Source organism: Meira miltonrushii (genome assembly GCF_003144205.1).
Source record: "Meira miltonrushii strain MCA 3882 unplaced genomic scaffold FA14scaffold_2, whole genome shotgun sequence".
Lineage (NCBI taxonomy): Eukaryota > Fungi > Basidiomycota > Exobasidiomycetes > Exobasidiales > Brachybasidiaceae > Meira > Meira miltonrushii.
In genome coordinates this window covers 4,288,362-4,314,367 of record NW_020289944.1, presented here as the reverse complement: position 1 = coordinate 4,314,367, position 26,006 = coordinate 4,288,362, and the positions used below count along the sequence as shown (strand labels likewise).

The following is a 26,006-nucleotide window of genomic DNA, read 5'->3' as shown; positions in this document are numbered from 1 at the left end:
AAAAAAATTGGAAAAGGTATAAGAGATCATGATGATGACTATGATCTTAGAAGACGAAGAGAGAGTAGGACGGCTGGATAAAGTTTTTAATCAACTTCGATCAAACCTGGACCGGCAACAGTGGAGTTGGCAACTTCTGCTGCGTTCATGAATGGACCGGCAGAGTTAACGAGAGCGGCAACAGTCAAACCCTTTGAGAATCCTTTGGTGAATGGGAAGCTTGCTTTGAATTCCATTCCGTTGACTGATTCAACTGGAACGACGACTGGCTTGTTTTGACCAGAGATATAAGCAATGTGCTTACCGTTAACACTGCTTTCGGATGTCTTGAATGTCAAAGTGGTGTCCTTTGTACTGCATGGCTTTTCGGATGAAGTGGCCAAAGTCAAAGTCTTGAATGCTGGAATACCGATTGCTGAAACGTTTGAAGATGAAGGGCAAGAGTTTGGAACGATGAACAATTGATCGACTGCGTTGAAAGCAAATTGACCGGCAGCAGCAGTCAAGAAAGGTGCGGCAGAAGGAACCTTACGTTGAATTAAACGATAAGCACCATCTTGTTCACCTTCTTGACCGATGATTGAATCAAGCAAGGGAACCAAACCTTCAGCAGCTTGACCACCGTCCAAAGCGAAACCTTGGTTAACGTTTTGCAAAGTACCCAAAACCAAATCTGTGAAAGTTGCAGCAAGTGTGATTGCGCTCTTGAAATCTGTAACTGGGAACATATAATTACATGAACCAATCGTCTTTGCACCTGCACTCTTCAAAATTGCATTTGCACCAAGAGCATGCATTTCTTCTTGTGCACGAATTTGTGTTAATGATTTGATAACGTAATCACGACTTAAACCATCAAAGTCGGTATAACCATCTACGTTATGGGTAACGTTGTGCAATAAAGATGAGAAGTAAGCAGCTTCAAAGATTTCATTTACGGCGATAACTTGTAAACTTTGAACGGCATTAGCTTTGAGTGATGTTGGCAAAGGTGTGTTTGGTAATGTACCGCCTGCTTCTTTTTCGATTTGTGCGATTGCAGATGGTGATGGGTTTGGGAAGCCGTTGTTGAGCTTGAATGGAGCGGCAGCTGCCAAACCGACGAAAGCGAGCAAGAGAGTGAATTTGACCATTTTTGAGGTTTAGGTGGCGGGGAGTTGGATGTTTGGAAAGGGGGGTAAATAAAGTTGTTGTTGTTGTGAAGGAGATAAAGTGAGTGGCGTGGAGGAATAGTATCTCGTTTATATACTTTATTAAATCCCTTTCCCCCCTTTCGACCCTTATCCGAAGAAAGACTTATTTATTCTTCTGAATCTGAAGCATTATAGTGGCGGAATGCATAGATTGAGTTACTAATGATCGATTTGATCGTTTTACCGTTCAGATGCGTATCCAGCACGATCAATTTCAATTTCTTCTCCGACAGACGCCACGCCCGAACGGTAGAGTTTTGTGGTTCATATATGCATAGATTCATCTCAATTTCAAAAGAGTATATGTGAGGTAAGATCGACCTCAAACATCTAGTTACAGAATGTTTGCCTGCCCTCTCTCTGTGTGTCCCGATCAAAAAGAAGTTCTTTGATAATAATTAGCCTTTCTCATTCTCTCAATCCGATGAACAGGGTTCGGTGATCTTCTTACAAACACACGTTCTGTGAATTATTAAAGTGGTATGAGAATTAGACAATGATTAAGTACCTGCTTTTTTCTCTCACGATGCCCTGAAGGGAGTGAGCGACTCGTTCATTTAATTTAACGTCATTGGACAACATAAAGTGCTATCCGCCTGTGTTTTATTTTTACTCAAAGGGTTCGAATAATGCGGAGAATCAGCTCACAATTCGTTTTTGGGCTAGTGAGCACACGCGCGCTGCGCATACACGCTAATAATGATCGACAATTACCGCCGGCGTATAACGTTTGGCAGGCAGCAGCATGTGCAGCAAGGGCCGAAGTCGGCGATTGGAATGAAAATCAAAATAATCATGCGTGACAGTGACGCAATACAGTCACTGTGCCAACTCCATCCTAACACCGAAAAGAGATTCGTTCGGAAATGGCAGCTAAGATTCTGGAAATAGATTCACTCGCTTCTATATACCGACTAAATCCGCGGAAAATACTTGCGAGGGAAGACCCTTGTTATGTGTATTAACAACAGTTGATATAGGTCACATGATATTCTATATGAAAATATTTCCGGACATTCTTGATCGAAGATCACTTTCCAAAAGAACAAAAAGCGAGCATATCTCGGTGAATTGAAGGCCTGTCAAAGAAGGAAAGACTGACTTGAGTGGCTTGTGGCGCACGTATGCAAATTGTCAAAAGTGCGGATACATTACCTTAAGCCTCTGAATAGAATTCTGAAGGAACACGCTAACTATAGTAGTATACGTACCAGGCTTAACGCGTAGAATATTCTGTGTAAAGGGTACAACTGGAGACCAACACCCCACCCAGGAGAACGTGGGATATGCGTGGCGTGTTGGACTAATGTATGCACATTACACTACCAAACCCTTTCCCTTTTTCTTCAGGTACAAATATGAACCAAAGCCATGACGAAGATGAAAAGAGGCTTTTGATCTTGAGCGGAAAGGATGTAGATGAGATATTGGATGGGATATCAATCAATGATCTAATCGCGAATCAGACGGATGTATTCTCGACATACTCTTCACAAAATGAAAACAGATGGGAATCACCAATCAGAACAACAATCAATTCATCGGCTCATACGCATCTGTTCATGCCAAGTAGAAATGAAGATCAAGTGACGATAAAATGCGTTGCTGTCCCTAAACCTGGTGGTAATGCAACCGGATTACCTGCTACAGGGTTAGTATTTCATCCTACAAAAGGACAAACAAAAGTTATCATAAATGTTGCACAATTAACTGGCGTAAGAACGGCAGCAGGTTGTTTAAGTGCGAGTATTGCAATGCAAACGACCAAAACACCCGACAAAACAAAAGATGGAAATATTGTCATCTTTGGAACTGGCATGCAGGCTAAATGGCATGCACGTTTATTTGTAGGGTATTATCGATTAGGAAAAGTGACATTTATCACAACAAGTGCACAAAAGGTAAAAGAAGCAAAAGCATCACTTCAACAACAGTTACCGAAAGAGACACAGGTGGATGTTCTACTACAAGACAGTCCAGAAATGATCACAGTATTGAATGAAGCACACTTTATCTGCGGCTGCACACCGTCCACCGAACCACGTTTTGCGTGGGACAAAGTACGATTACGAGATGATGTACACTTTTCCTTGATCGGATCATACAAGTCCCACATGCAAGAAGTTCCCGCAAAAGCAGTCGAGCGAGCAGCTTCAGAGAACGCATTATCGGTTGATTCAATCGAAGCTTGCAGTCATGAAGCGGGCGATTTACTCAAATCTTCCACTTCTCCCAAAGATTGGCAAGAGATCGGAAAGATTGTGCTAAACAAAAATAGTCAAGATGTTTCGGATAAATTTAGCATGTTCAAAAGTGTCGGTTTCGCATTGCAAGATACGGCAATCTTCAACTTAGTGGTAAAGCACGCAGAAGCAAAAGGCATAGGTAAAAAAGTTGATTTCTATTAATTTAGATCAAAAGAAGAAACAACAATTTGTAAAAATAGATGTACAGTATACAACGTTTCCATATCTTCTTTGAATAGATGCACAAACAAGAAAAAGGTACCAGCCTTTTCTGTGGCAATCCTGTGGAAAAATGATGACGAATAGAAAGTCCTTATTGAAAAAAAGATGAATAGGTGACGAACTCTTGATGCACAGCCCGAGATTATGCTTATAGGTAAGGCAACTCCTCCCGATCTTCATCAATCACTTCTGCCGTTGTTGGCTTTCGCTGTCCTGTCTTAACGAACCTTTGCATACCTTGTTCGGGCATCATCACTTCACTTGTGATTGGCGCATTCACTCTTTGGACACCCGGTCCAGTTCGAGTAAATCCACCGTGATATCCAGCTGCAGCTGCAGGAGGCATATTTTGTCCTGCTCCTCTTCCAGCTTGATTGATCCGATCAGCAATTTCTCCATGACTGTTCGGATCCCATAATTGACTCATATGTGTGTAAGGATCATGAATGCTTGTCTTTGTCGGTCCAACAGGTGGGATATAGTCAGAGCCAAGTCCATCTGCCGTACGTGCATGTCCACTACTGGAGCTTCCACCAGCACTGCTGCCATTCTTTCGTCCATGAAGCAAATTGCGACTTTTTACAGAGGGAGTGCTCTGTGAATCAAATGACGAAGTACCCTTGCGTACCTCACTCACCGGTCCACGATATCCATCCATCGTCACTGCACCTCCATCACGAACGGGATCGGCAAATGGCGACTGAGCTTCCGATGGATGTTGCCATCCCTGTTGCTGCATAGGTCTTTGTTGTCTTGCGATGCCGTAGCCACCTTCATCATAACCATACGACCGAGGGCCAGGAGGAGGGAAGAGAGCTGTATCAGGAACGGTGCTGTGAAAAATTTTTCCGTTGCCGAACTTTTGTGATTGCGTAGGAGAAGGGGATCGTGGGAAGTTGTCTGGCGTATTCCCACCTCCAATCGAAGAAAGGGCGTAATTGTCTTCCGGAACGGACATGTTTCGATACGTTGCTTGCTGCATATGCGGTTGAGCACTGGTGGTAATTGATCCGCTTCGACCGTGTCCCATATCTGATTGGGAATTGTTATTCGCCCCGCGACCGAGGACACGGAAGCCAGTAGCTGCTGTTCCCGATGCTCGTCTGAGCCATGCACTCGCTCTGCTATTCGTTTGCGGTGCCCCGTACGGTGATGCTGAATATCTCCAGGGCGATACATTTGCAGCCGCTTGTCCGTTGCTAGCTGCTCCTCCCCATGCATCGTGCTCGTCCTGTTTGGCTCTATGCTTCTTCCTTAACCACCAAAACAGTATTCCAAGCAAAGCTAAAGCGCCTAGAACACCAAATGTGGCTCCAACCGCTGTTCCTGCCGAGTTAGATTTATGATCAGACGCAGCATCGTTTGCAGAGACGGCAGGTGTATTCCCGCCCGACGTATTAGAAGCTGCTGCGCCATGCGAGGATGTTTTAGCTGATCCTTTCGTGCTGCTTTGCGTGGACGTAGATGCAGTAGATGCAGGAGCCAATGTCCCTGACCCTTTCGGAAGGCCATTACCAACTGTACTGAGCGCAACACATGATTTTGAGCGACCGACATTAGAGACGCTGTATAAGTCTCCTACGCCTCCTGTACCTGAACTTCCCTCATCGTTTGCCGAAGCGAGAAACCTCGTGCCAGAAGGAAAAGGAATGGTATATTTGAATGCTCCTTGTGCACCACTTCCTGCATTCACAGTGACAGGTCTACCATTTTCCGGTAAGAAGGTGAATGAAACAGTCCCCTTTACCCCACTATCCTTTGGATCCGTTTGCCATGAGACACCCCAATCGTCACAATGACCCGGAGTGTTTTTATTATTGGTGGGATACCAAACGAAATCTAAATCTACTTGAATTGCTGCACATGATCCTGAGCCGGCATTTAAGTTGAAAAATGAAGAAACACCTGAAACATCCCCTGTCGAATCTGCAACTGCGACTAAAGCCTGGGTGTTTGTGGATAATTTTGGTACATCCCAATTCACGGCAAAATTCGATCCGGATGCTTGTGGAACATTGAAGGTGAACGGTATGGAATCTGTTAATGCGATCATTACCGTCCATGGCGCTTTTCCTTGTGATGCATCCCATGAGATAGGTACTTGTGAGCAACTAGATGCTGAATTCACCTTGATTGGAAGTACAGAAGGTGCGCGTTTGTTTAGGGATGTGGATGGATGTCTACGCATTGCATTTTTGGTCGAGATTGGTTCCATCTTGAGAATTAATTAGGGATTATTGGGAGTGCTGATTTTGTATTGCTTGGTGATTGTATGCTGTTATTGGAGATTTCACTCCCTTTTGATTATCGAAATGAGCGTGTAAAAATGTGAATGAATGTGAGTCGAACGCCAATAGTTTGGGGTTAACACGTCATGCGAACCAGGGTATTTGCTGGAGTGGCAGGCAGAGAGGTGAAGATGATAATCGTTGATATCTTCAGACGATTTCAATGGTAATGATGATGATGATGATGATGGGAAGGGATGACCACTGTAGGCTGTAGAGTAGGCATGTCAAACCTTAGGATCGGATTGAACTGTATTTGCTGCTGCTGCAAATGAATTGACCGTATAGAGAGGTGCCGTGCAGTTCAATTGCCAATTTTGCGTTAGTGAATGCTCTTTACACGCGCCGCGCCTTGCCCGCGAAAAAAAGGAAAAGAGGCTTTTTGATCGGAATTTTCCATGTAATGGTTGAATTTAAATTGAATACTAAGTGCCGGGCACTTTAGAAGTGAAGGCGACTTTCTTTTTCCCACAGTTCATACGCAAGCCCCGCGTGTGCTAGAGTGTGGAAAAGTTAAAACACGCTTGTATAACTCATATTCCCCTTTTGTTCCTTTTTCCTTCAAGAACCTTGTGCTGAAATGCCTAGTGGGATTGCCTGTCAAAAGGTACGTGCTGCAATTAAGAAGAGGCGTAAGAAATCGTTAGCCTCGATTGGATGCAAAAGCATAATTAGACTATTGCAAAAGTATTAAATCTTATACTGTCATCCTGCCTTTTCAGTTCTGAGGGTTCTCCCTGCACAATGAACCTCTTGCACCTCGCATACCACACTTGCCTTTTTTGCACTCTCTGACCACGTGCTGAAGGACAGAAGAAGTGACTTATCTTCCTGCCGCACCACATTGTCGCAACGGTGAGTGTCTTTACATCCCATGGACAATTCACGGTGATCCCACCGATTCACCACCGAATGGTGGGGACAGAAGCGTACGCACGCCTTCATCTTTTGCACAGGATATGCTACTCTATGAAGCCCCGGGGAAGGATTTGAAAGTGTGAAAGCAATTTATTGAAAGGTATAAAATGTGTCAATATTTTGAAATTCACTTTCCCCAAAACACTCGACAGAAGATACATCTTATAATGCTCAAATTTACTCTCTCCGTATATCTGCTAAGCAGCTATTTCATCTTTTCAACGGCAGTTGAAGCAATGTATCCGCAATACTCTCGTACTCATCAGCCGCCCATGAAACATGAACCGCAAGTACATGCAAAAGAACTTATTACAGTTCGCCATGGAGAAACACATGCAATGACACAAGGTAAAGTTCAAGGTGACTTAAACGGACCAGAATATCATTTAAATGATAAAGGCAAAGAACAAGCACAAAAGATAGCTAATGATTTGAAGCATAAACAAGTTCATACAATCATTTCGTGTGGCAAAGGACGTTGTACGGAAACAGCAGATGCTATCAAACAACATCATCCAGGCGCATCTGTTTACCATGATAATGATCGTCTTAGAGGTACGGATATGGGTAGTTTGAATGGGAAATTGTATAACGCAAATACGTTTTCAGGTGATTGGCGTTCACGGCACCCCGGGGTGGAAGATCAAGGAAAAGTAACCGCACGCTATACAGACGCTCTGAAAGATGTCATCTCTGGACATGCTCATCAGTCCCGATTCAGCGGTATGACACATGTAAGTGGACCTGAAAAGCCATCAACACCACGGCCAGGCTCTCCTCATCGAACGGTGTTAGTTTCGCATCAATGGACGAATGATGAATTGGCAAAGCTTACTCATAACGGTGGCACCACGGCTAAACTTGGACCGGGTGTAGATATTAACAAGAAAGAAGCACCTGCTGGTCATTCTGTGATACACTTCAGCGATCCCGATTCTTATCCACGTGGATCAGACGGCAGGGTTGAACTCCATCGCATGCCCAAAGAAAAGGTTACAATTGTCAAGAAAGGCGATTAAAGGCTGACACAGATATACTAGGATCGATTGAAGTCTAAAGTGTGTTGTGTCAAAGGAGTGACAAATAGTCAAAGGAGTGACAAATATTTATGTATATTATACAAATTTGATTCTATTGTGTTGTAAATCTATAGTACCTTCAAGAAGCATGTTCAACAGCCCTTCTCTCAAATGCTCCGATCATTTGACTTGCCATTTTGTGCATAGCAGCCTTAGCCATAGCAGCATAAAATGGATTTGAGAATGCATAATGTACTTCAAAATCCACTTTAGACTTGTTTGGAGAAAGAGGTTGGATCGTCCAAGAAGTACGTAAATGTTGAAAAAGTGGCGTTGGAATCGCTTCTGCGATCACTTGTCCTTTTTCTCGATCAACAATCACTTTACTGGTATATTGTTCTTTTAGGTTTCCAAATCCGACTGTCAACTCTGCTAGAAATTCTTCTGCGTCTTGCGAAGCTTGGTTTGATTTTATAGATGATTGCGGGTAGCGAGATGCCTCTTCTGGGGATGAGATACGAGATTGAATGCAGTATGGCACGAATTCTTCATACGCTGCCACATCGCTCACAATTGAGAAAAGATGATCGCGTGAGAAGGGTAGAGTGACCGATTCCGTGTACCCGTCATCGCCTTGCCTCTTGTGCGAGGAAGATGATGGATTTGTGTCCTTTGAAGAGCTTCCAAACGGGGTCAACTTTGCCAAGTCGTTTAGTGAAACGAAACTTCGACTTGGTGTGATAGAGCTGGCATTATATCTTCCACTGTTTCTAATCTGCAATAACGTCAAGCTTTCCATTCCATCATTTTGTATCCTGCTATTTGCTATCCTCCTTGAGAACTGCCGTATTAGTGATCTTGACATGCTAACTTGATGATGAGGATACAAAGATAAGCATTCTGTTCCTGAGAAGAACACCAAAAATACGTAAGCTCCTCCACCCTCTAAGCCACGTGATCTTACACCCAAAGCGCTTTTTGGCTAAATTTTCTCCGTCTTAGTGGAAGAAATTAAACTCGCGTTATTGACAATCATCACCTCTTGACATTCATCATCTCAATCTCATAACAACAAAAATATGGCAGAGGTACAATTACCAACCTCACAAGTCGAATTAGACGAACAAAATGGAGGAATGGAAGTTGATGAAGTCGCTTTAGAGATAAATGACAAGATTGAAATCTTAAAAGGTTTCGAATCCGATCTATCAGCAGCAACTTATTGTTTACACAATGAAGACCATACGTTGGGAAATGCATTGAGGTATATGTTGATGAAAAAGTGAGTATCGCCCATCAAAACAAGCACTGCTCCCGAGGATTATAATCAACAACATCTATTCAGAGCGAAAACAGTCCTTTGCAAAGGACCGCCAGTAGCAGTGTGGTACAATAGAAAAACAGGAATTCTTCGTTGCTGAGGGGATTGGGAACATGTCAAGATTGAATGATGGGAATGCTTACATGTTATTGCTTCTCCCCTTCTTCTCTCTAGTCCTTCTGTGGAATTTTGCGGATACAGTAACCCACATCCAAGTGAGCCAAAGATTCATTTACGGATTCAAATGTATGGTGAGTAGATCACTTATGGATGTGAATGCTGTCTCAATGATGATATCGTTTTAAGGGATTTATCAGATCAAACACATGATCGAATTAAACGAAATATACAACCAATTGTTCCTACTGAAAATCATTTTTTGCAATTTTGCTTATCTTGACAATATGCTAACGATCTTATTACACTCTTCTTCTCTTTGCAGATCAAAAGTCTAGTCTGACAGCTTTGCGGGACGCTCTGGATAATCTCGATCAACTATTCCAAACAATTGGTGAAGAATATGAAGCAGATCTCGCAAAGGATCAATATGAACGATTCGAAGAGCCTGGCTTGACGGAAGAACAATTACGGGAAACAGTCAGAAAAGGAGAGGAGATCAGAAGGCAGCAGAGGGAAGAGAAACGAGCAGAGAGTAAAGCAAAGGCTAGCGTTGCAAGCTCGTTGAGATAATGGTCGTAATTGACATACTGTATTTGTAACAAGTGTAATGCATAATGTACATGTAATTTAAGGTGACAGGACAGCTCCATTTTTATTTCTTGTTCGGCTTTCGCGATGCTCGTAATGGTTTCCCGCGGGAGGATCTGCCTGCCGATCGACCGGTAACCTTCTGATCGACTTCTTCGGTTAATTCATTCTCCTTCTGGCTATCGGAACGGATTAGCTCGGTTGCAGTAGATACATCAGCTTTGCTTTCCTCTGTCGTATCTTTTCCTTGTTGAATCTTTTCATAAGCCAGACGGACAGGCGTGAATGAAAGCCGATGTTCAGGACAAATCAAACCACTTCTCAGAGCTGCCATATGTGCTGCCGTTCCATAACCGGCATTTCGATCGAATCCAAAATGCGGATAAGATTGATGAAGTTGAAGCATATATTCATCCCTATACACTTTTGCAATAATAGAAGCAGCGGCGATTGATTGTGATTTTGCATCACCTTTTTCTAAACATGTTTGTCCGATCGTGTCTGCAATTCCAGGAACGGTGTGATAATCTACCAAAAGATGAACACGATAGCCTGCCAAAGGACCTTCCAATAATCCAGTCACTGCCCTTCGCATTGCTTCCATCGATGCCGCTCTTGGATTGAGGGTGTCCACTTCCTGTGAAGTACAAATGCCGAGATTATTTGCCATACTATACTGTTTAATTTGAATTGCCAAAGCTTCTCTTTGAGCAGGTTTAAGTTTTTTGCTATCATTAATGCCGGCCAAATTTGCCAAATTATAATTTGATTTTGCATCTGCAACTCCTATACTCAAAACAACTGCTCCGCTTACGCATGGTCCTGCTAATGGTCCAACTCCAACTTCATCAACTCCAATGATTGCGAATCTTTTCATCGCTTCAACAATATCTTTGCAGCCTTCCATTGCAAGTCGCTTTCGTTCACCCTCGATAATTTGTCGTTCATAATGAAGCATTTGCTTTAATCGATTCGCTTCTACGGAATCAAAGCTATCTTCGCCGGAGACTTCTTCGTCTGCTGTTTTGGCAGCTTTTGCAGCATTGACTGGTGGACTTGCTTCAGACACCTCATCCTTTGCTTTCCTTTTCCCTTTCACTACCAAAATGGTATTATCCTTTGCTTCATTTTGAACCTCTTTTGCTGAAGCCTTTGCGGCGGACTTTGCTCCGTTTCTCTTTTCAGGCAAAGCAACGATAGTATTCACTTTTCCATCACTAGCCTGAGTGCTCCTTCTCGACGATCTGCGTAATGTCGTCGTCATCTCGTTATGATCATATATAAAATGATAAAGAGGATGTACTTTTCGTACAAACACCACTACAACCTTAATTCGAAAGCAACACTTTAAAAACGCGTCAAACTCGTGTTCCCGCTCGCCGACTCGTGCGGGCTGCTGTTGGCTGGTGCCTGACGGCAATTTTTACTGGAGAAGAAGCAGACCACCCTTATCGCGTATGAGAGGCCTATCGACCATGAAAACAGCAGACGAGGTTCTTCATAAGTTTTACTTCAAAATTGATACATTGCAAAAATAACATGAGAACATAGCAAAAAATATAGACTGTGCAGAGTCGTTTATGAGAACAAATACGGAAAGTTTGTGATCTTACTACTGGGCAGCTTCGACCGTTGCTGGTTTTTCACCAGCTTCCTCTTCGGCTTTAGCGGTTGTGGCTGTTGCTTCTGGTTTGGCTTCCGCTTCTGTTGCCGTTCCGGAAGAATCTTTATGTTTAGACTCTATCCAATCATTAAATTTGGAAATTCGTTTATGGTTCAACGCTTTCATCTTTCGATCTTGTCGATCACGGGTACTCTTGGGTAAAAGTCGGGCAAAGTAATCTTCGGATTCTTGTCCAAAGAATAGCCTATACGTAGAAATGCATACTTTGATTTCCAATCCATTTCGCGTTCTATACGCCGTACCTTGATCATCACCGATCTCTCGACGAACTTTCAGACTTCGGTCAAGGAAAGGTCCTTTAGCTTCTTGCAAAAGTCCTTCGGTTGGCGTCCAAAGGGTGTAGCTTGAGATATAGTACAACCATTTCTCTTGTGCCGTTCCAGATTCAAATTCTTCATCCAAAGTAAGGTCATCGCGGGAAAGTAATTGGATCAACATTGTTCCGTCAAGAGAGGGTTCTTCTTCTTCAGTTGCAGTTGCAGGTGCAGCCACTGTAGCATTATTTGGCAGCCATTCGATCCTGTACAAGTTTTCATCTTTACCGATGATAGACTCTGCTTTCATTCGGCGGGCGATATGATCTTTGTAGTCTTGACCTCGATCGTTCTCCAGGATACCTTGCAACTCTTGACTCTTATTATCAGTCATAATCACCTGAGCGGCCTTGATCAACGCTCCAACAACCTTATCAATGGTGAACACAATGTAGCCTTCAATACCATACATATACCGAACGCTTTCCTCGAAAGTATTGCTGTCCAATTCACCATCGAAGAACTTCTCTGTAAGATCAAGCAAGGTATCGTAATAGCGTGAAGGATGCAAGGTGATACCCGATACCGTTTGTTCTCCGTTCGCGGTAGAAGCGGCAGTCGCTCCCACTATCGCGGCTGGACCAGTGCTGGGATCTTGCAATCCCAACTCTAATGCGATCGGATTGGCCCTTCCTTTACTACGATCGGCGCTTTGGCCATGGCCGTTTCGCTCTTGAGTCATTTCCACTCCAAGTTGCTTCATCTTTGAAAGACGTGCATACAATAATTGCAATAGCCGTACAAAGACGTAATGCGGCGTAGAACAAAAGAAGTTTACACCTTTACGTGCTGATCTGGCTGCATTGTCGACACTGTTGGTTTGACCAGTTGTTGAGTCAAATGCTTGAGAGGCATCAGTGCTTGCCCAAGTTGCCTTTGCTGCTGATGTACCTTCTGCTTCGGGTTCCGTGGTACCATTGGCATCAGTCATCTCTACATCATCAGCGTTGGTTTCTGTTGAACCTTCAACACCAGTTTTGTTGCTCTCCGCTTGTGTCTTAAGCACCTTCCTTCTCAGATCGTTGTGATGACGGCCTTTCCTTCTTTGACCGTCAGTGGATTCATCATCTGTTGCGATTTCACTGTCATCGTCTTCGTCATCTTCATCCACAACTACATCCCCATTGATCATCTCTTCAAACGCCTTTTCATCCATTCCAACAAGTCTGGGTAAGAAGCCACGCAAGAATGATTCTATCCGGTCGCAATCTGCCTTGTTGTAAGCGGCACGATCCAAGAAGCTGAACGAGAGCTTAACGACATCAACCAGAACATTCAAATCGTCCAATTGATACGTCATCTGATGATCCACCTTGGGTCGCGGCAAACTTGCATCCAAAGCAAGCCGTCTTTGGATCTGTTGAATGCGTCTGCTTTCAATTTCTGCAACAAATGCTTTAGAAGTGATTGCCTTCTTGTCAGATGATTTGAAGTTCACACCTTGATGGTCTAAAGATTTGTAGTAATTGCGTGCATCTACTTCACGCCAGACCTTATTCCATTCACGTTGACAGCGCTTCCATTCTTCGTCTTTCTGCTTCAATCGAGCCAATACAACGGGAACGGCATTGCAAGGGTTGTCGTGTAAAGCATTAATCACTTCAACACCATGATCCCGTCCGTAGATCTTTTTAATGACTCGTTGGTAGATACTTTTGCTTTGACCGCCCAAGCCTGGTTTCAAACGGAATGCCTGTCGTTCTTCGTGATCCATCATGCTTATTCTTGCCGCGATTGGCTCAAGCAAGGCAATCGTCCGTAAGTTTGCTTCAATATGATAATCATATTCGTGTCTTTCTTCCTCACTTCTATAAAGTGCATCTTCATACACATTCTTTTTGTGTGGATTGAAACCTTCTGCTTCTGATGCCAAGGTTGGATAGCTTACCCAAACATCGTTCAACACTTCCCAGCACATCGGATCACGGCCGGAACAAGCGACTCGGATTTCTGCCCTCGGAAGCTTGCGGTAAGAGGCTCCATGGATCTTGCATGTGCTAAGATCAACCCGTTCACGTTGAATCGCTGGTACATTCTCGATGATTGGATCTTCGTTGTCTAGCCATCCATTCTTGCCCATTTCATAGCCACACAATGACTTGAACGTATTAAATAGATCCCGTTGGCCTCCGATAAAGAGAGCAGCGCGATCGACTAGCGTTCGCATATCTATTATATCTTGCGTGAAAAGGTTCAGCAATTTCAAAAATTCAATGTATGTCGGCCGATCATCGATGTGCTTCTTCACACGTTCAAAGAAGGCGACTTCGTCTACTGTGGCTAATGCACTTTGCCCAGGTGGCATGTTAGGAGCCATTCCAGGCATACCGGGTGGTCCCATCATACCAGGCTGCATCATCGCTTCTGGAGGCAACATACCGCCTTCTGGTCCATACGGATGCATCAGAGCACCTGGAGGGGCCATACCATGGAACGATGGACTCATTTCTCGCATGGGAGAACGATCTTTGTGATGTCCGCTCTTGGTCTTCTTTGGCTTCTGTCCCGGTCTACCAGTATCGGCAACGGCTGGATTTGCGCTTCTCTTCTTTCGGCTTGGTGTTGGTCCTCCTACCATTTGGCCGCCAGGTCCAACCATACCGGGCTTCTTGTCGTGTACTGGATCCATTCTATGCATCGGCATCGGAGCACCAACATTACCTGCTCCCATGCCGGATGTCATCTGTCCCATCAAGCCAAACAAGCCACCGCTTTGTTGACCGCCAGCGCTTGTATCGGGTAGGAATTGCTTAAATTCATCCAACAGATCTTTTGCGTTTTCGAAAAGGGTGGTAACCTGTGCATAAACATCTTGGATCGGTCTTTGTTCTCTTTGATATGTTTGAAGAATTTCCAAGAATTGCTTGTATGTATCGGGGTCATTGGAGAAGCGTTGTTTGATCTTGTTGACATAGGTGATCGCATGGTTGAACTCCACTGGTGGACGTTTGTCGTTCATAGCATTGGCATCTGAATGACTCAAGACGCCAGCACCAGCGGCAGCACCTGGCGTGGTCGGTGCACCACCAGGAGAGTGTGGACGATGATGTAGACTTCCTGGAGGCAAGACGGGAGGTGGATGTGGATGACCATGCCCTTCTGCCGGATCTCTGGGTCTGGCTGCTGGGCCACCGGCTCGGTTAATAGCGCCAGCGATGCCCACTCCACCCGGTGTTTGTGTTGTTGTACCTGTAGGTGTTGTAACTGTGATCAAGTTGCTTTCGCTTGGATCAGAGCTACATTCGATTCTATAGCCCGGAGGCAAGAATGTGTTGAAGCCTTGTATTAGACTTGGATGGCCTCGGAAAAGGGTGGAGACACGTTCAATTACGCCTGGTGTATCGATGGATTGACTTTTGAACTGAGAGACGAAATTGGAGAGGAATGGACAGTCAGTATATGTGAAAAGTAGTATGGACATGCATTCATCCGCTTTGTTTTACTCACATCTTTCATGATATCCAAGAATCGATTGTATACGTCAGGTTGTTCAGAGAATTGAACTTTTACCTGGTCCAAATAGGACAAAGCATCTTTTACGTTGAGAGTAGCCATATTGGCGATTGATGATAATTAGAGACTTGTAGGGAATCTAGGTTTCTGTTTTGAATAAGCTTTTCCTTCTACTGCCCACTTTTACAACCAAACCGGTTGAGGATGAAATGCCAACCTTGGCAAAGTTTACCACATAAACGGCAAAAGGTGAGATTGCTGAAAGAGGAGGGGCGTAACTCTTAGCCAAAGAGGGATGATGATGGAAGATAGTAACCACTTTTGACCGGATGGCTCGTGTTCAACTTTTTCTTGATGAATGGATGGGCCACTCATTCTCAAGACAGACGACAGGACATTCGTTTTGTTAGCCGTTTCCGATACGTAAGTGCGAAAAGAAAAAAAGAAACTCCAAGGCACATCAGCAGTGAGTAGAACGCGAACTTTATTAACCTCCGCGCTTGCTATTTGGTATTGAAACGCGTATGCACTTTAACAGTCTTTCGGCCAGTAGATGTGCTCGAGCCCGATTGATTGTTTTTTGCACGTGTGTCTTTCAAGGTTAATTGAATCTGGGGTTGGTAAGTCGGCTAAACTGAACGAGCGTTAAGGCCGATTACAAAGAAAGGGAATCAGATCATTTCTTCCTTCTAACTCCACCTACACACACACGTCACAACCACATCCCGAACCAACAATGAATCCTGCAAGACGGATACAAAAAGAAATCACTGATATACAAAATGACAAAGATTCAGGATTGACAATCACAATTATAGATGAAAATATTCGTCATTTGATCGGTACATTTCCCGGCCCAGAAGGAAGTCCATATCAAGGAGGTTCATTCAAAGTGGATATCGAAGTAGTTGAAGGATATCCATTTCAACCACTCAAGATGAAATTCATCACAAAAGTATATCATCCAAACATTTCAAGTGCTTCAGGTGCAATTTGTTTGGATATTCTAACGCCAAAAGCTTGGACGCCAGTTTTAACCTTACGATCCACTTTGGTTTCTTTGCGTTCTCTTCTTTGTTCACCCGAACCGGATGATCCACAAGATGCAGAAGTTGCATCGCATTACAAAGCTGATAAGAAAGGTTTTGAGGAAACGGCAAAGTTTTGGACAGATTGTTATGCAAAACAAGACGTTTCCAATGTTGAAACTACAAAAGTTGGTCAGAACGGTCCTGCAGGAGCAGTGCAAGATGACCCAATTCAACGTGCAGGATTACGCAGAGAAGATGTGATCAAATTCACTGGAATGGGTTTCGAACAGGATAAAGTAATCGAAGTTCTTTCAAGAAAAAATTATCGTGGCGCAAACATTCAACGCATTACTGATGATGATATCCTAAACGCATTATTGGGATAACAATCTCTAAATATCGTACAAAAAAGTTCAATTGTATCATAATTTCAAGCATTTTTCCCTTTAGCAATCCGAGCAAGTATAATGATTTTAAAATAGATGAATATAATATACATAGAATGGCAGGGGTGTTGATACAATCATTTCCGTCCGAGTCCAAAAGATTTCTTCTTTTCCATCTTTTCCACAGCTCCTGCCTTCATTGCTTTTTCGCTATGTCCTTTGAGCGCTTGATCGGCTAGAGCTTCTGCTTCACGAGTTTCTTCATCATCCTCGTCTTCTTCACTGTAAGCTTCAGTGCTTCTGCTTCTTTCAGATTCAGATGAAGTATCCATATCTGATCCTTTCTCGTCAATACCTATGACTTCGATCAATTTCCCTTGGCCATCACGTTTAACTTTGTATTCTTTCTTGCGACCGCCATCTGCACGATGATAAATTTCCCTGCCGGCACCTCTTTGACCTAACATTTCGATGAATTGAGTTGCTTCATTTTGTCTTTCAGCATCTTCATAACTCATCTTTTCATCAACCGCATCTCCACGTTTACGTCTTTCTTCCATTCGACTGTAAGATGCTTGACCGATAAATGCACCGGTCGAAACACGTCTTTGCATACTATGACGTGGCGTTTGTGCTCCTTCAGGATCAGCTTCATCATCGTAATGACGACTGTTGATGTGAGTCGGGCTTTGAGAACGCTTGGGTGTCTTTTCACCTGCTCCAGTAGCCAAGGCTGATTCATCATCTTCCTCCACTGCGCTTTCCGTTGCTGGCGGTAATTTCTCCCGCTTTTCAGCTTCAGGTTTGCTGCTGCTGCCGGATGATGATACACTGCTGCCTCTGCGGAAGCGATTCCATGCTTTGGATGCTCCCTTTCGGATTTCTTCTCCCAAATCGACCGGGTCCTGTGATTGCTCTTGTTGCACAGGCTGAATTCCGGAATAACGAGAACCATCGCTGTATTGATCATTTTGCCTTCCGCGTTGTTCTTGTTGTTGACGTTGCATTTGTTGTTGGTATTGTTGTTGCCATGCGGCTGCATTTCCCGCTTGTCTTCCAGAACCTTGACTTTGAAGTAACTGACTTCTGGCTGCTACACCAATCGTGATAGAATTGGCACGCTTGAGACGACCTGAAGAAGGTAAAGGTGCAAATTTGATCTTACAAACGCTTGATCCACTTTCTGATAATTCGGTAGAAGCGGTATTTGAACGTGATCTGTTTGCTTGATCATTTGGCGATAAGTAGCCATTGCTGCTATAATCGCTTTCTGCAGCTTCATCGTTGCTAGAAGATTGACCGCTTGGAGATGCTGGTGGTGCTTCATCATCGCTGCCTTCACCAGAGCTTAACACGATACCATCTCCGACAGGAGCATCAGGACCGCGTGGATCAATTCTCAAAACTTCTCCTCCTGCATGACTTTGCGGTAAAGGTTGTTCACGATGGAATGTTTTTCCAAGGGGTTTTCCGTTTGTTTTGATTTGTTTACCGGGATGTTGATGGGTGAATGCAGCTTTGAGTTTTGATCCAATTCCGCCATCCATTTTTCCGTTTCTTGGCGGTGCTTCATGAGCATTACACAAGATCCCTGAATTTGAAGGACCTGCAACGGCTGATGCTCCACTACCGCTACTGTTGGATGATGCTATTCCTGTTCTTACATCATTTCCCACATCCAAGTTGCCTGCAACTTTTCCATCATCGACAGAGAGAGCCCTTGAAGGTCTTTGAGCTGTTGCTGCGCTCATCCTTGCTACTGAATTATTCTGTTATAAAACAAACAGAAAGTAAAAGCTTTGATCACAGATGGATGAGTGAGTGGCACACGAGATGATGGCAAGATTGAACAGATGGGAATGAAGATCGTATGTTATACGTTGTTTTCTACTTTAATCCACATTTGTTCGGATATAAGTGAGTGCATTCATTCATTGGCATGCAAGCGGATTTCTATAAAGAAAGAGGCGTAATTTCGAATCAAGGGCTGTTTTGGGTGATTGTGGGCAGTTTTAGAGTACGCGTCCTTACAGTAGTGTGTAGCCTCTCCCACTTTGTATTTTCTGGGGCACCCGCATTTGTTTCATGCACAAACGCACAATCATTTCAATGCAATTTAAATACATTAATTATCATTTCTATCCAATCAACCTGCTGCGTAACCCAAAAGTGGAGAACGGCATGATATTTAATTTAGCTCAAAGGGCAGAGAGCAACTGCAATGGGACGGCATTTGATGAAATTACACAAATGAGATGTGCGTCATAATTGAACACACTAGGACCCAAGCGCAGCAAAAGCCTCTCTCTCTCTCATCGGAAAAGAAGGATGTTGTTGTTCATCTTCATCCGTACCAATGTAGCGGAGTTTAGCTTGGCCATTTATCTTGCTCGATTTGAACGGTGAAATGATTCCGTCTCCGATGTTTGTTATTGTATTCGGTGCCGTCTTGAATTGATAACCTTGGCACCGTTGAGGATCGGTACTTGTTTTGGTGATTTGTTAGTCAGCATACAGAGGCGTTCTTCATTTCATAAGCAGAATATTCGGAGCATATATTATACCAATGTGATGGAACATATGATTAATCACTTTCTCTGATGACAATCGTAGTGATGCAAAGAAGATTGTACACCATGTGTTCCGGCGTATTTGCCGAAAGTCAATTTTGATCAAGCCCGAAAATTATAAACGCCGCCGACAAAAGACGCAAAGATACGAAGTGAAAGTGAAATTGAGAAAGTAGTGATTGACATGCTAGAGTAAGTCAGAGTATCATTTGATAGCAAATTGTAGAAGATGAAGTAAAAGAGTAGCCCGTCATTCATGCTTTCCTCACTGAAGTCAAATATGTTGCTCGAAACATGCAACCGGATTACAAGGTGTAAACAAGAAGAGGCGGTAAAACATTTAAATCCCCCTCGTGTGACATCTTCACTTCAAAAGTCAGCACGGAGGCGTCAAAATTACCTCATTTTAATATCACTCTCCGCTCGCTTAAAAAAAAGTTCCTTCCTTCTTCCGGTCATCACATGAATGTCTAATGCAAACGATTCGTGACAACATGCAAAGTCTTCATCTCAGATTTAATCCCGCTGACCAACATGAACAAATGTGATCAAAGTGTTTTTGAAATGAAGGCTGGCATGTGTGTTTCTCTTGCTTCTTTACTTTACTACCACCTTCATCCCATACATGCCTATCGATCATGATGGCTGTTGCAATTCCACAAAAATCAGAAATGCCTCATTATAATCAATCAAAATTTGTACTTGCTCAACCTAGAGTCAGTCATGACCTTCCAGGCTCACGTCTTTCATGCGAACGACAAGTTTTGGGTAGGCGTAGTATCGAAGCAAGAAGACTATCACCCGTCACTTCATCCGAATATATGCAAGTTGGATCGCGTTATAGCATCAAGAGCTCAATCGAACTGGATCCATCCATTGCCACAACAAGGTTCAGTCAAGCTTCTAGTATGGAGCCTTTAAGTCATCATGTCAGATATCCATCTCCAACAGGTCACATTCCTTCCGTTCCTATAGCGAACAATACATTCGTTTATCCATCCACTCTTAATCAAATCAATCAAGGTGTTGCTTCCAAGCATAGCATTCAAAGCAAACAGCTTAGTAATCAGCCAGTCATTCCAGCTCGCAAACGAAGTCGCAATCCTGCAAATCAAATTCATCCCAACTTCAATGGTTTACCACCAATCTCAGATGATGTTCCATGTGCACCGATGATGATAAACAGTAGTCGCTTCAGTACTTCACCTGGCAGACCTGCTCGTTCACGAATCGTTCGTCCTCCTGTGCCGCGTATTCCAGAGTTGTTTAGCTCTAGAAGACCATCATTGGATCAATTTCGTCCCAAGAAAAGGTTCGCAACTTCTATTGCACAAAATGAGAGCAGTATATCATCATCAGATAATAGCAGTTCCACACCACCAAGTGATACTACCACTCAAACACAAACAAAGAGTAAACAATCATTTTCAAATTTACGCAAAATGATGGGAGGTGGTGGAAATCAAACAGCAAAATCCAGATTTGCAACATCTTCACCGGATTCAACTTTGGATCAATTGCAAAAGTATAGTGGATTTGCTCAACATCATGCACAACGAATGGGAGCAAGAACACCTCCTATGCCCGTGACAATTGAAGTTGCACCGTACGAATATGCTACAGAAATTGAGCCAAGTCCGAAAACGACGGCTCTTCCAGATCATGTTCGATTTCAAGCAAAAGAAGGCAATCATCGGGATACCCTTCTCATTCGAGGAAGTTGGGTAGATTTTGCTAAATGTACTGAAGAAGTTGAAAGTGCCAAGAATGGCAAGTCAAAGACATGGTGGTCTAGGCTGATTCCCAAGAAAAGAGCTGGCACCAGAAGAACTTCCTTGGCATCGCTTTCTGAGGACAAGCCACTTGAATGCAGAAGAGCACCTTCTCCTTCCCTTCCGGAAGGACGAATGTCTCTCATGGACTTCTTCAAAGATGAGATGCAAGAATCGCGTAGAAGACAATCTGAAGATCAAAGAAGCTTACCACCGCCTTTTCCTTTGCCATTACCTCCAAAAAAGAGAAGTTATAATGACGACTCTACTCAAAAGACTGTTGGGTCATCGATTCTGTATCTGGATGAAACTCTCAATCGTCCTATTCCTGTCGGAATGCATTGCGCTTCACCAGAGCAAATGTCTCCTCCAACCTGTCAGACGGTGAGCAGTATCTCGCAAACTGCACCGTTGAATCTGAAAGGGAAGAAAAGTGTGCCATTCAGTACTATAGATTTTCCAATTGATTCCCCTGCAACGATTGCATTTCCACGTACGCCAGTAACGGAAGACCATTGTTTTGATAATTCGTTCACCTCTACGATGGATGCAACGGATGTCTTATACGATTTATTGAGCCAATTCAAGAATGAAAGTTCACCTTCTACGATCACATCAAACTCTCAAACGACCAATCGTTCAAGACCCGTTCCAAGTTCAGTCATGTTACCTGAATTTGAAATGGTAACACCTCAAACCCTTCAACAAAGCACAACGACAGAAGCACGAACCCGTTCTATCACTAACAAATCCATTGAAATCAAAATGAATAGAGCAACTTGCACTACGATGGAAACGATTATGTCATATCAAAGCAGCGAAGATAGTCCACTTTCAAGCCTGGTTGATGGTGATGAAGTGATGCAAGCTTCGCAAGATTTCACGGTTGAAGCAGATGCCAGTGGAGGAGCAAGTGCATTTTTAAACGATTTGATCGATGGCATTCAACATGACATTTCGGTTTCTTCTCGTTCTGTTCTCAATAGTCATTCAAAACGATATTTTGATTCTTCTGCACCGCCAAGCTGCTTTGGCCATCATCTTAAACCTGCAGCCAGTCATTCGACAATGGATAGCGCTTATAGCGGATTCGCATGGCCACTTCGAGAAAATCCTTCCCCGTCTTTTCGCATGATGGGAGCAAGTATCGTGGCAAGAGAATTGAAGATGTCGGACGCAAGAAGGTTTGATGATAGTCCTTGTCCTGGTAGCAGAGTTGCGAAAGTAAAGAGAGACGAAGAAAGTGAAAAGAATCACAAAGCTACTTTCAACACCGACTTGACAGTCTCTCATGTGCTTGTACCTGATATCAGCTTGCAACATTCACCCATTCCTTCAAGACCAACGAATCCGATCAGTGCCCAATGCGATACATCTGCGGGACAAACACCTCCCAAAATCATCGTAGATCGACCTCAAAGCGATTCATCAATGTCATTGCAAAGCATCAACAGTCCGTCAAAATGTGATGATGCAGTAATTCAAAGAGCAAGTGTTGTTCGCAAAAGTTCCGCTTCGATTTTAGACTTTTCTTCTGTTCGGATGAGCATGGACGTATTTGGTAGTGTAGTAGAAGGCAAAAGGTGCAGGATAAGCTCTATGAAGGCAAAAGCTGTTGTCCCTATGCTTCCTTCGCCTCATGCTGATTGGGATACATATGGAAGTCCAGTCTCTTCCAGATCTCCTTCTCAATCGCCCAACTTGAGCTTCGCTTGGAGTGGAAAGAGGTTCAGTTCCAGCACTGGCTATACGGTTCCAAGTCCGATTCCAAGAAACGGATCAGGTGGAATTGATTCGCAAAAATCATCATTTGGTGCAGATCCATTTATCACTCGATCAAAATCTGAGCAAATTGATGAAAGCATCCTCACGGACATAACAGACTTGCGCGGCATTTTGAGCCTTCTTCGAGAAAGCAAAGAACGTTTTCCTGATTCCGAGTATTCAAGAGTACTTATGGAAACATTCATTGCCCCACAAACACCTCAACAAATCAAACAATTTTTGCATCAATCAAGAGTTGCATTTATTCCTTTGAATCATGAAGGTTTACCTTCGCCTGATTTGCAAGTTGTAGAGATCGTTGAAGGTCGGGAGCCATACGACGGCAAGCGGTGGACGCAACCACACAAGATCGGAAGAACATCAAAAAGACATTTGATGAAACGAATGCGATCGAATGTGAGCGGTAGCAACAATTCTGCTTTAAGCTTCGGTGATTCTTCTTTTGTTTCACAAATCGGAAAAGATTCGGAAGCAGACACCAGCAGTGGCGATGTTGATATGACCGCTTTCAGTACAACATTTGTTGACGAGGATTTGCCTAGATGTATGAATGATACCAGTGCTATGACTAGCTTTTCATCACAACCCCAACAAAGTTCACCTTTGGCTCGCAAAGCCTCGATTTTGTCCAACGAATCAAGCGACATCAGCGAACAAACCCTTTCGCCAGATCCGGAAGAAAAGGTGAACGACGCCAGAACGAATTGGCAGCCTTTCAATCAGCTTTGGTCCCCACCTCAAAGTATGATCCCGCTCAGTGCTGCCATGTTGGACGCGCACGGTCAACTTACAAGACAAGAGAGTATTCGACCAAGACGTTTATCCAATATCAAGATCGTTATCCAAAGTCCTTCCACAAGAAGTAGCGTTACGAGTCCTCGTTCATGTTAATTTCTTTTTTTCTTTTCAATAACGAATATACCCTGTCATTGATATTTATAGAGCATAGCCTTATGTATGATACAAAAGAGAGATTTCTAATCATTTGAATCCGATTTCAATTATATGGTATTTCAGATCTTTCTGCTTTGCCGTTTGCGGGGTAATATGTCGTCCAACAAAAATTTCCTTCCCTGAACGAACTTGGATTGAAAACGTGACATCCCTCATACGTTAGCTCATATCGTTGAAACTTGTCTGCGAGTACCAAAGCAGATGGCATTGGATATAAGCGTAAAGTATGATCGTACTCCCACAAAATCGGCCTTGCCCAGCCTGGCAAAGGACAAAGATGAGCTTGATCAAGAACGGTCGAAACGAGGAATTTCTTGAGATCGACAACATTTGCTGCTGCAGTAGCGTCATCTCTGGCTGCGGTCACACTTTCATCACCTTTGAGGCGAACAGTATGTCCCAATAAACGCTGTAAAAGATCATCTCTGAAAACGACAATCTCTTGACCAAAGTACACCAAACGAGATGGATTACTGACAAAGTGAATTCTTCGGGCTGATGAGACATTTCCATGATTCGCTCTGATGATACGTTGGATGAACTTTTCCGTTATGATCTTTGGTAATGGTTTGCGGGGTAGCGTTGTCGTTCCGAATGGATCTTCATGCGATGGAACGAACACAAAATGAGATCTGTTCATGATCGATGGAAACTTTACCAACAGATCACCCAAAGCGACAAAAGCATCTTGATATCGTTCAATGATACTCTTTCCTGCAGAAGCAGTACTTGCCGTTGCACTGCGTTGATTGGAAACAAAGCTTCCACACAATACAAAACAAAATGGCAAGAAATCTGCATCGACATAGCCTTGCAACATTGCACCAAAGTTCTGCAAAGTCTTTTCATCGTCCAAATGTAATTCCGAAATAAAGACAAACGAAAGCGAAGCATGATTTTGTTCATGAATTCGTAAAGCTTTTTCTTCTTGAGTAGTAACGCTTCCCAAACCATTAAAATCCACTCCACTACAAAGCATTTTTGCCGTTTCACGAGATTCACTTGGTGGGTGTCCGATTGCGAAAGCACGTATTCTTTCTTCAGCTGTATATTCTCCTTCTACCAAAATCATTGAACCTTCTGTAAAGATTCCTTCTCCCGGTAAAGCATCGTCCAAATCTAATCCGACCATACCATCTGTATCTTCTAGTGCATATCGACCATCAGAAGAAGTACATAGCATGCCAAACAACAAGAATCGCTGACCTTGTCGTCCGAGCAAGTTTGCGGTGGATGTCAATTTCATAAACGCATCTCGATCTCTTGCTGATCCAGAAGCCAAAGGCGGTAAGAAGTTTTCGTTCCGCATGATAATATTTCGAATAATTTGTAATCGTTCAGCAAGATATCCAGGTTTGGCTTGAGGAGGTGCTAAAATGCTTGGTTTCTTGCTTTCGGGTAACTTTTCAAACATCTTTCTTCGTTCATCAAAGACGATCTTTGGCATTTTGAAAACGTCTAAAGGATGAAAGTATTTATCTGGATCAATCGCATCCGAATGACCATTTTGCGTTTCACCACCTTGTACTTCTTGTGCTGTATCTTCTAGTAAAAGTTGTTGATATACTTTTTCTAGTGCTGCCCTTGTTACGATTGACGGTCCTTCGGTTGATGAATTATTCAAACCTTTTGCAAGCCATTGAATTGCTTCATTCCATTGTGTAGGATCTTGCAATAATCCATGTGATTCCAATGTCGAATGGATGAATGCGACTGCACTAGCATGAAGTGTTAATCCATATTGTTTGTTGAAAACACGTATTATCGTTCTCCGAAGTGCTGGTGGAACGATTAGCTGTGGTTCTTCTGGTGCTATAGAAGGTGCTAAGCTATCTTCTCTACCGCCAAAAGCAGCATAATCTGTCATGTTTAGGGATTGGTGTTGTTTGTTGTTGGAGAAGGTTTGCTTTAAGCTGGAATACAACTCGAACAACACTTTTTGTTAATTTGTTCAACAGACTCGTATACGCGGGTGTTAAGCGCGACGCGTAACCAACGCGTGCAGTGTACGCGAGTGAACAGAATCAGCTTAGGCCGTCCAAAGGCACAATTAATCTTAACGGGTGGTCCAAGTGTAAACCAACGTAAACGGGCAGCCCAAATGTTCTTATTGACGCTCATAGGTGGCTCATGGGCAAACAC

At 43.4% G+C, this 26,006-nt stretch overlaps 12 protein-coding genes across 12 annotated transcripts; 5 read left to right on the top strand and 7 right to left on the bottom strand.

The window, feature by feature from the left end:
- Positions 1-86: 86 nt before the first annotated feature.
- FA14DRAFT_179695 (putative sexual development protein) lies at positions 87-1,133 on the bottom strand (the record flags this gene model as incomplete). Its single annotated transcript, XM_025500943.1, has 1 exon — positions 87-1,133. One exon carries the CDS (start codon positions 1,131-1,133, stop codon positions 87-89), a length of 1,047 nt encoding a protein of 348 aa, XP_025356639.1.
- Positions 1,134-2,551: 1,418 nt separating this feature from the next.
- FA14DRAFT_155740 (NAD(P)-binding protein) lies at positions 2,552-3,601 on the top strand (the record flags this gene model as incomplete). Its single annotated transcript, XM_025497779.1, has 1 exon — positions 2,552-3,601. One exon carries the CDS (start codon positions 2,552-2,554, stop codon positions 3,599-3,601), a length of 1,050 nt encoding a protein of 349 aa, XP_025356638.1.
- A 104-nt stretch (positions 3,602-3,705) lies between these two features.
- FA14DRAFT_54178 (uncharacterized protein) lies at positions 3,706-6,344 on the bottom strand. The gene has a single exon (XM_025502505.1). The coding sequence runs from the start codon at positions 5,874-5,876 to the stop codon at positions 3,810-3,812; it is 2,067 nt and encodes a 688-aa protein (XP_025356637.1). The 5' UTR covers positions 5,877-6,344; the 3' UTR covers positions 3,706-3,809.
- Positions 6,345-7,103: 759 nt separating this feature from the next.
- FA14DRAFT_179692 (uncharacterized protein) lies at positions 7,104-7,886 on the top strand (the record flags this gene model as incomplete). The annotated part of the gene is made up of 1 exon (XM_025500942.1): positions 7,104-7,886. The coding sequence occupies one exon, from the start codon at positions 7,104-7,106 to the stop codon at positions 7,884-7,886; it is 783 nt and encodes a 260-aa protein (XP_025356636.1).
- Positions 7,758-8,763, bottom strand: FA14DRAFT_161089 (uncharacterized protein). The gene has a single exon (XM_025498962.1). The coding sequence runs from the start codon at positions 8,749-8,751 to the stop codon at positions 8,026-8,028; it is 726 nt and encodes a 241-aa protein (XP_025356635.1). The 5' UTR covers positions 8,752-8,763; the 3' UTR covers positions 7,758-8,025.
- Positions 8,764-9,022: 259 nt separating this feature from the next.
- FA14DRAFT_120191 (RBP11-like subunits of RNA polymerase) lies at positions 9,023-9,897 on the top strand (the record flags this gene model as incomplete). Its single annotated transcript, XM_025496392.1, has 3 exons — positions 9,023-9,168; positions 9,382-9,458; positions 9,650-9,897. The coding sequence occupies 3 exons, from the start codon at positions 9,023-9,025 to the stop codon at positions 9,895-9,897; spliced, it is 471 nt and encodes a 156-aa protein (XP_025356634.1).
- FA14DRAFT_161087 (ribonuclease H-like protein) lies at positions 9,725-11,202 on the bottom strand. Its single transcript, XM_025498961.1, has one exon. The coding sequence runs from the start codon at positions 11,177-11,179 to the stop codon at positions 9,980-9,982; it is 1,200 nt and encodes a 399-aa protein (XP_025356633.1). The 5' UTR covers positions 11,180-11,202; the 3' UTR covers positions 9,725-9,979.
- Positions 11,203-11,419: 217 nt separating this feature from the next.
- Positions 11,420-15,717, bottom strand: FA14DRAFT_172878 (uncharacterized protein). The gene is made up of 2 exons (XM_025500440.1): positions 15,361-15,717; positions 11,420-15,274 (listed from the first exon to the last, which is right to left on the bottom strand). The coding sequence occupies exons 1-2, from the start codon at positions 15,466-15,468 to the stop codon at positions 11,528-11,530; spliced, it is 3,855 nt and encodes a 1,284-aa protein (XP_025356632.1). The 5' UTR covers positions 15,469-15,717; the 3' UTR covers positions 11,420-11,527.
- A 306-nt stretch (positions 15,718-16,023) lies between these two features.
- On the top strand, positions 16,024-16,851 carry FA14DRAFT_54131 (uncharacterized protein). Its single transcript, XM_025502504.1, has one exon. The coding sequence runs from the start codon at positions 16,103-16,105 to the stop codon at positions 16,781-16,783; it is 681 nt and encodes a 226-aa protein (XP_025356631.1). The 5' UTR covers positions 16,024-16,102; the 3' UTR covers positions 16,784-16,851.
- FA14DRAFT_54130 (uncharacterized protein) lies at positions 16,852-18,622 on the bottom strand. Its single transcript, XM_025502503.1, has one exon. It carries the CDS (start codon positions 18,532-18,534, stop codon positions 16,921-16,923), a length of 1,614 nt encoding a protein of 537 aa, XP_025356630.1. The 5' UTR covers positions 18,535-18,622; the 3' UTR covers positions 16,852-16,920.
- Positions 18,623-19,994: 1,372 nt separating this feature from the next.
- FA14DRAFT_184890 (uncharacterized protein) lies at positions 19,995-23,854 on the top strand (the record flags this gene model as incomplete). Its single annotated transcript, XM_025501415.1, has 1 exon — positions 19,995-23,854. The coding sequence occupies one exon, from the start codon at positions 19,995-19,997 to the stop codon at positions 23,799-23,801; it is 3,807 nt and encodes a 1,268-aa protein (XP_025356629.1). The 3' UTR covers positions 23,802-23,854.
- Positions 23,855-23,907: 53 nt separating this feature from the next.
- FA14DRAFT_168016 (DNA polymerase epsilon, subunit B) lies at positions 23,908-25,756 on the bottom strand (the record flags this gene model as incomplete). The annotated part of the gene is made up of 3 exons (XM_025500123.1): positions 25,491-25,756; positions 24,598-25,466; positions 23,908-24,573 (listed from the first exon to the last, which is right to left on the bottom strand). Exons 1-3 carry the CDS (start codon positions 25,729-25,731, stop codon positions 23,908-23,910), a joined length of 1,776 nt encoding a protein of 591 aa, XP_025356628.1. The 5' UTR covers positions 25,732-25,756.
- Positions 25,757-26,006: the final 250 nt, after the last annotated feature.

Excerpts from the sequence above, each read along its gene's own strand:
- FA14DRAFT_54178 (XM_025502505.1), bottom strand. The coding sequence starts at position 5,876 with ATGGAACCAATCTCGACCAAAAATGCAATGCGTAGACATCCATCCACA.
- FA14DRAFT_172878 (XM_025500440.1), bottom strand. The coding sequence starts at position 15,468 with ATGGCTACTCTCAACGTAAAAGATGCTTTGTCCTATTTGGACCAGGTA. Across the intron at positions 15,275-15,360 it reads TCTTGGATATCATGAAAGAT|TTCAAAAGTCAATCCATCGA; the intron begins GTGAGTAAAACA and ends TTCGTCTCTCAG.
- FA14DRAFT_54131 (XM_025502504.1), top strand. The coding sequence starts at position 16,103 with ATGAATCCTGCAAGACGGATACAAAAAGAAATCACTGATATACAAAAT.
- FA14DRAFT_161087 (XM_025498961.1), bottom strand. The coding sequence starts at position 11,179 with ATGACGACGACATTACGCAGATCGTCGAGAAGGAGCACTCAGGCTAGT.
- FA14DRAFT_161089 (XM_025498962.1), bottom strand. The coding sequence starts at position 8,751 with ATGTCAAGATCACTAATACGGCAGTTCTCAAGGAGGATAGCAAATAGC.
- FA14DRAFT_54130 (XM_025502503.1), bottom strand. The coding sequence starts at position 18,534 with ATGAGCGCAGCAACAGCTCAAAGACCTTCAAGGGCTCTCTCTGTCGAT.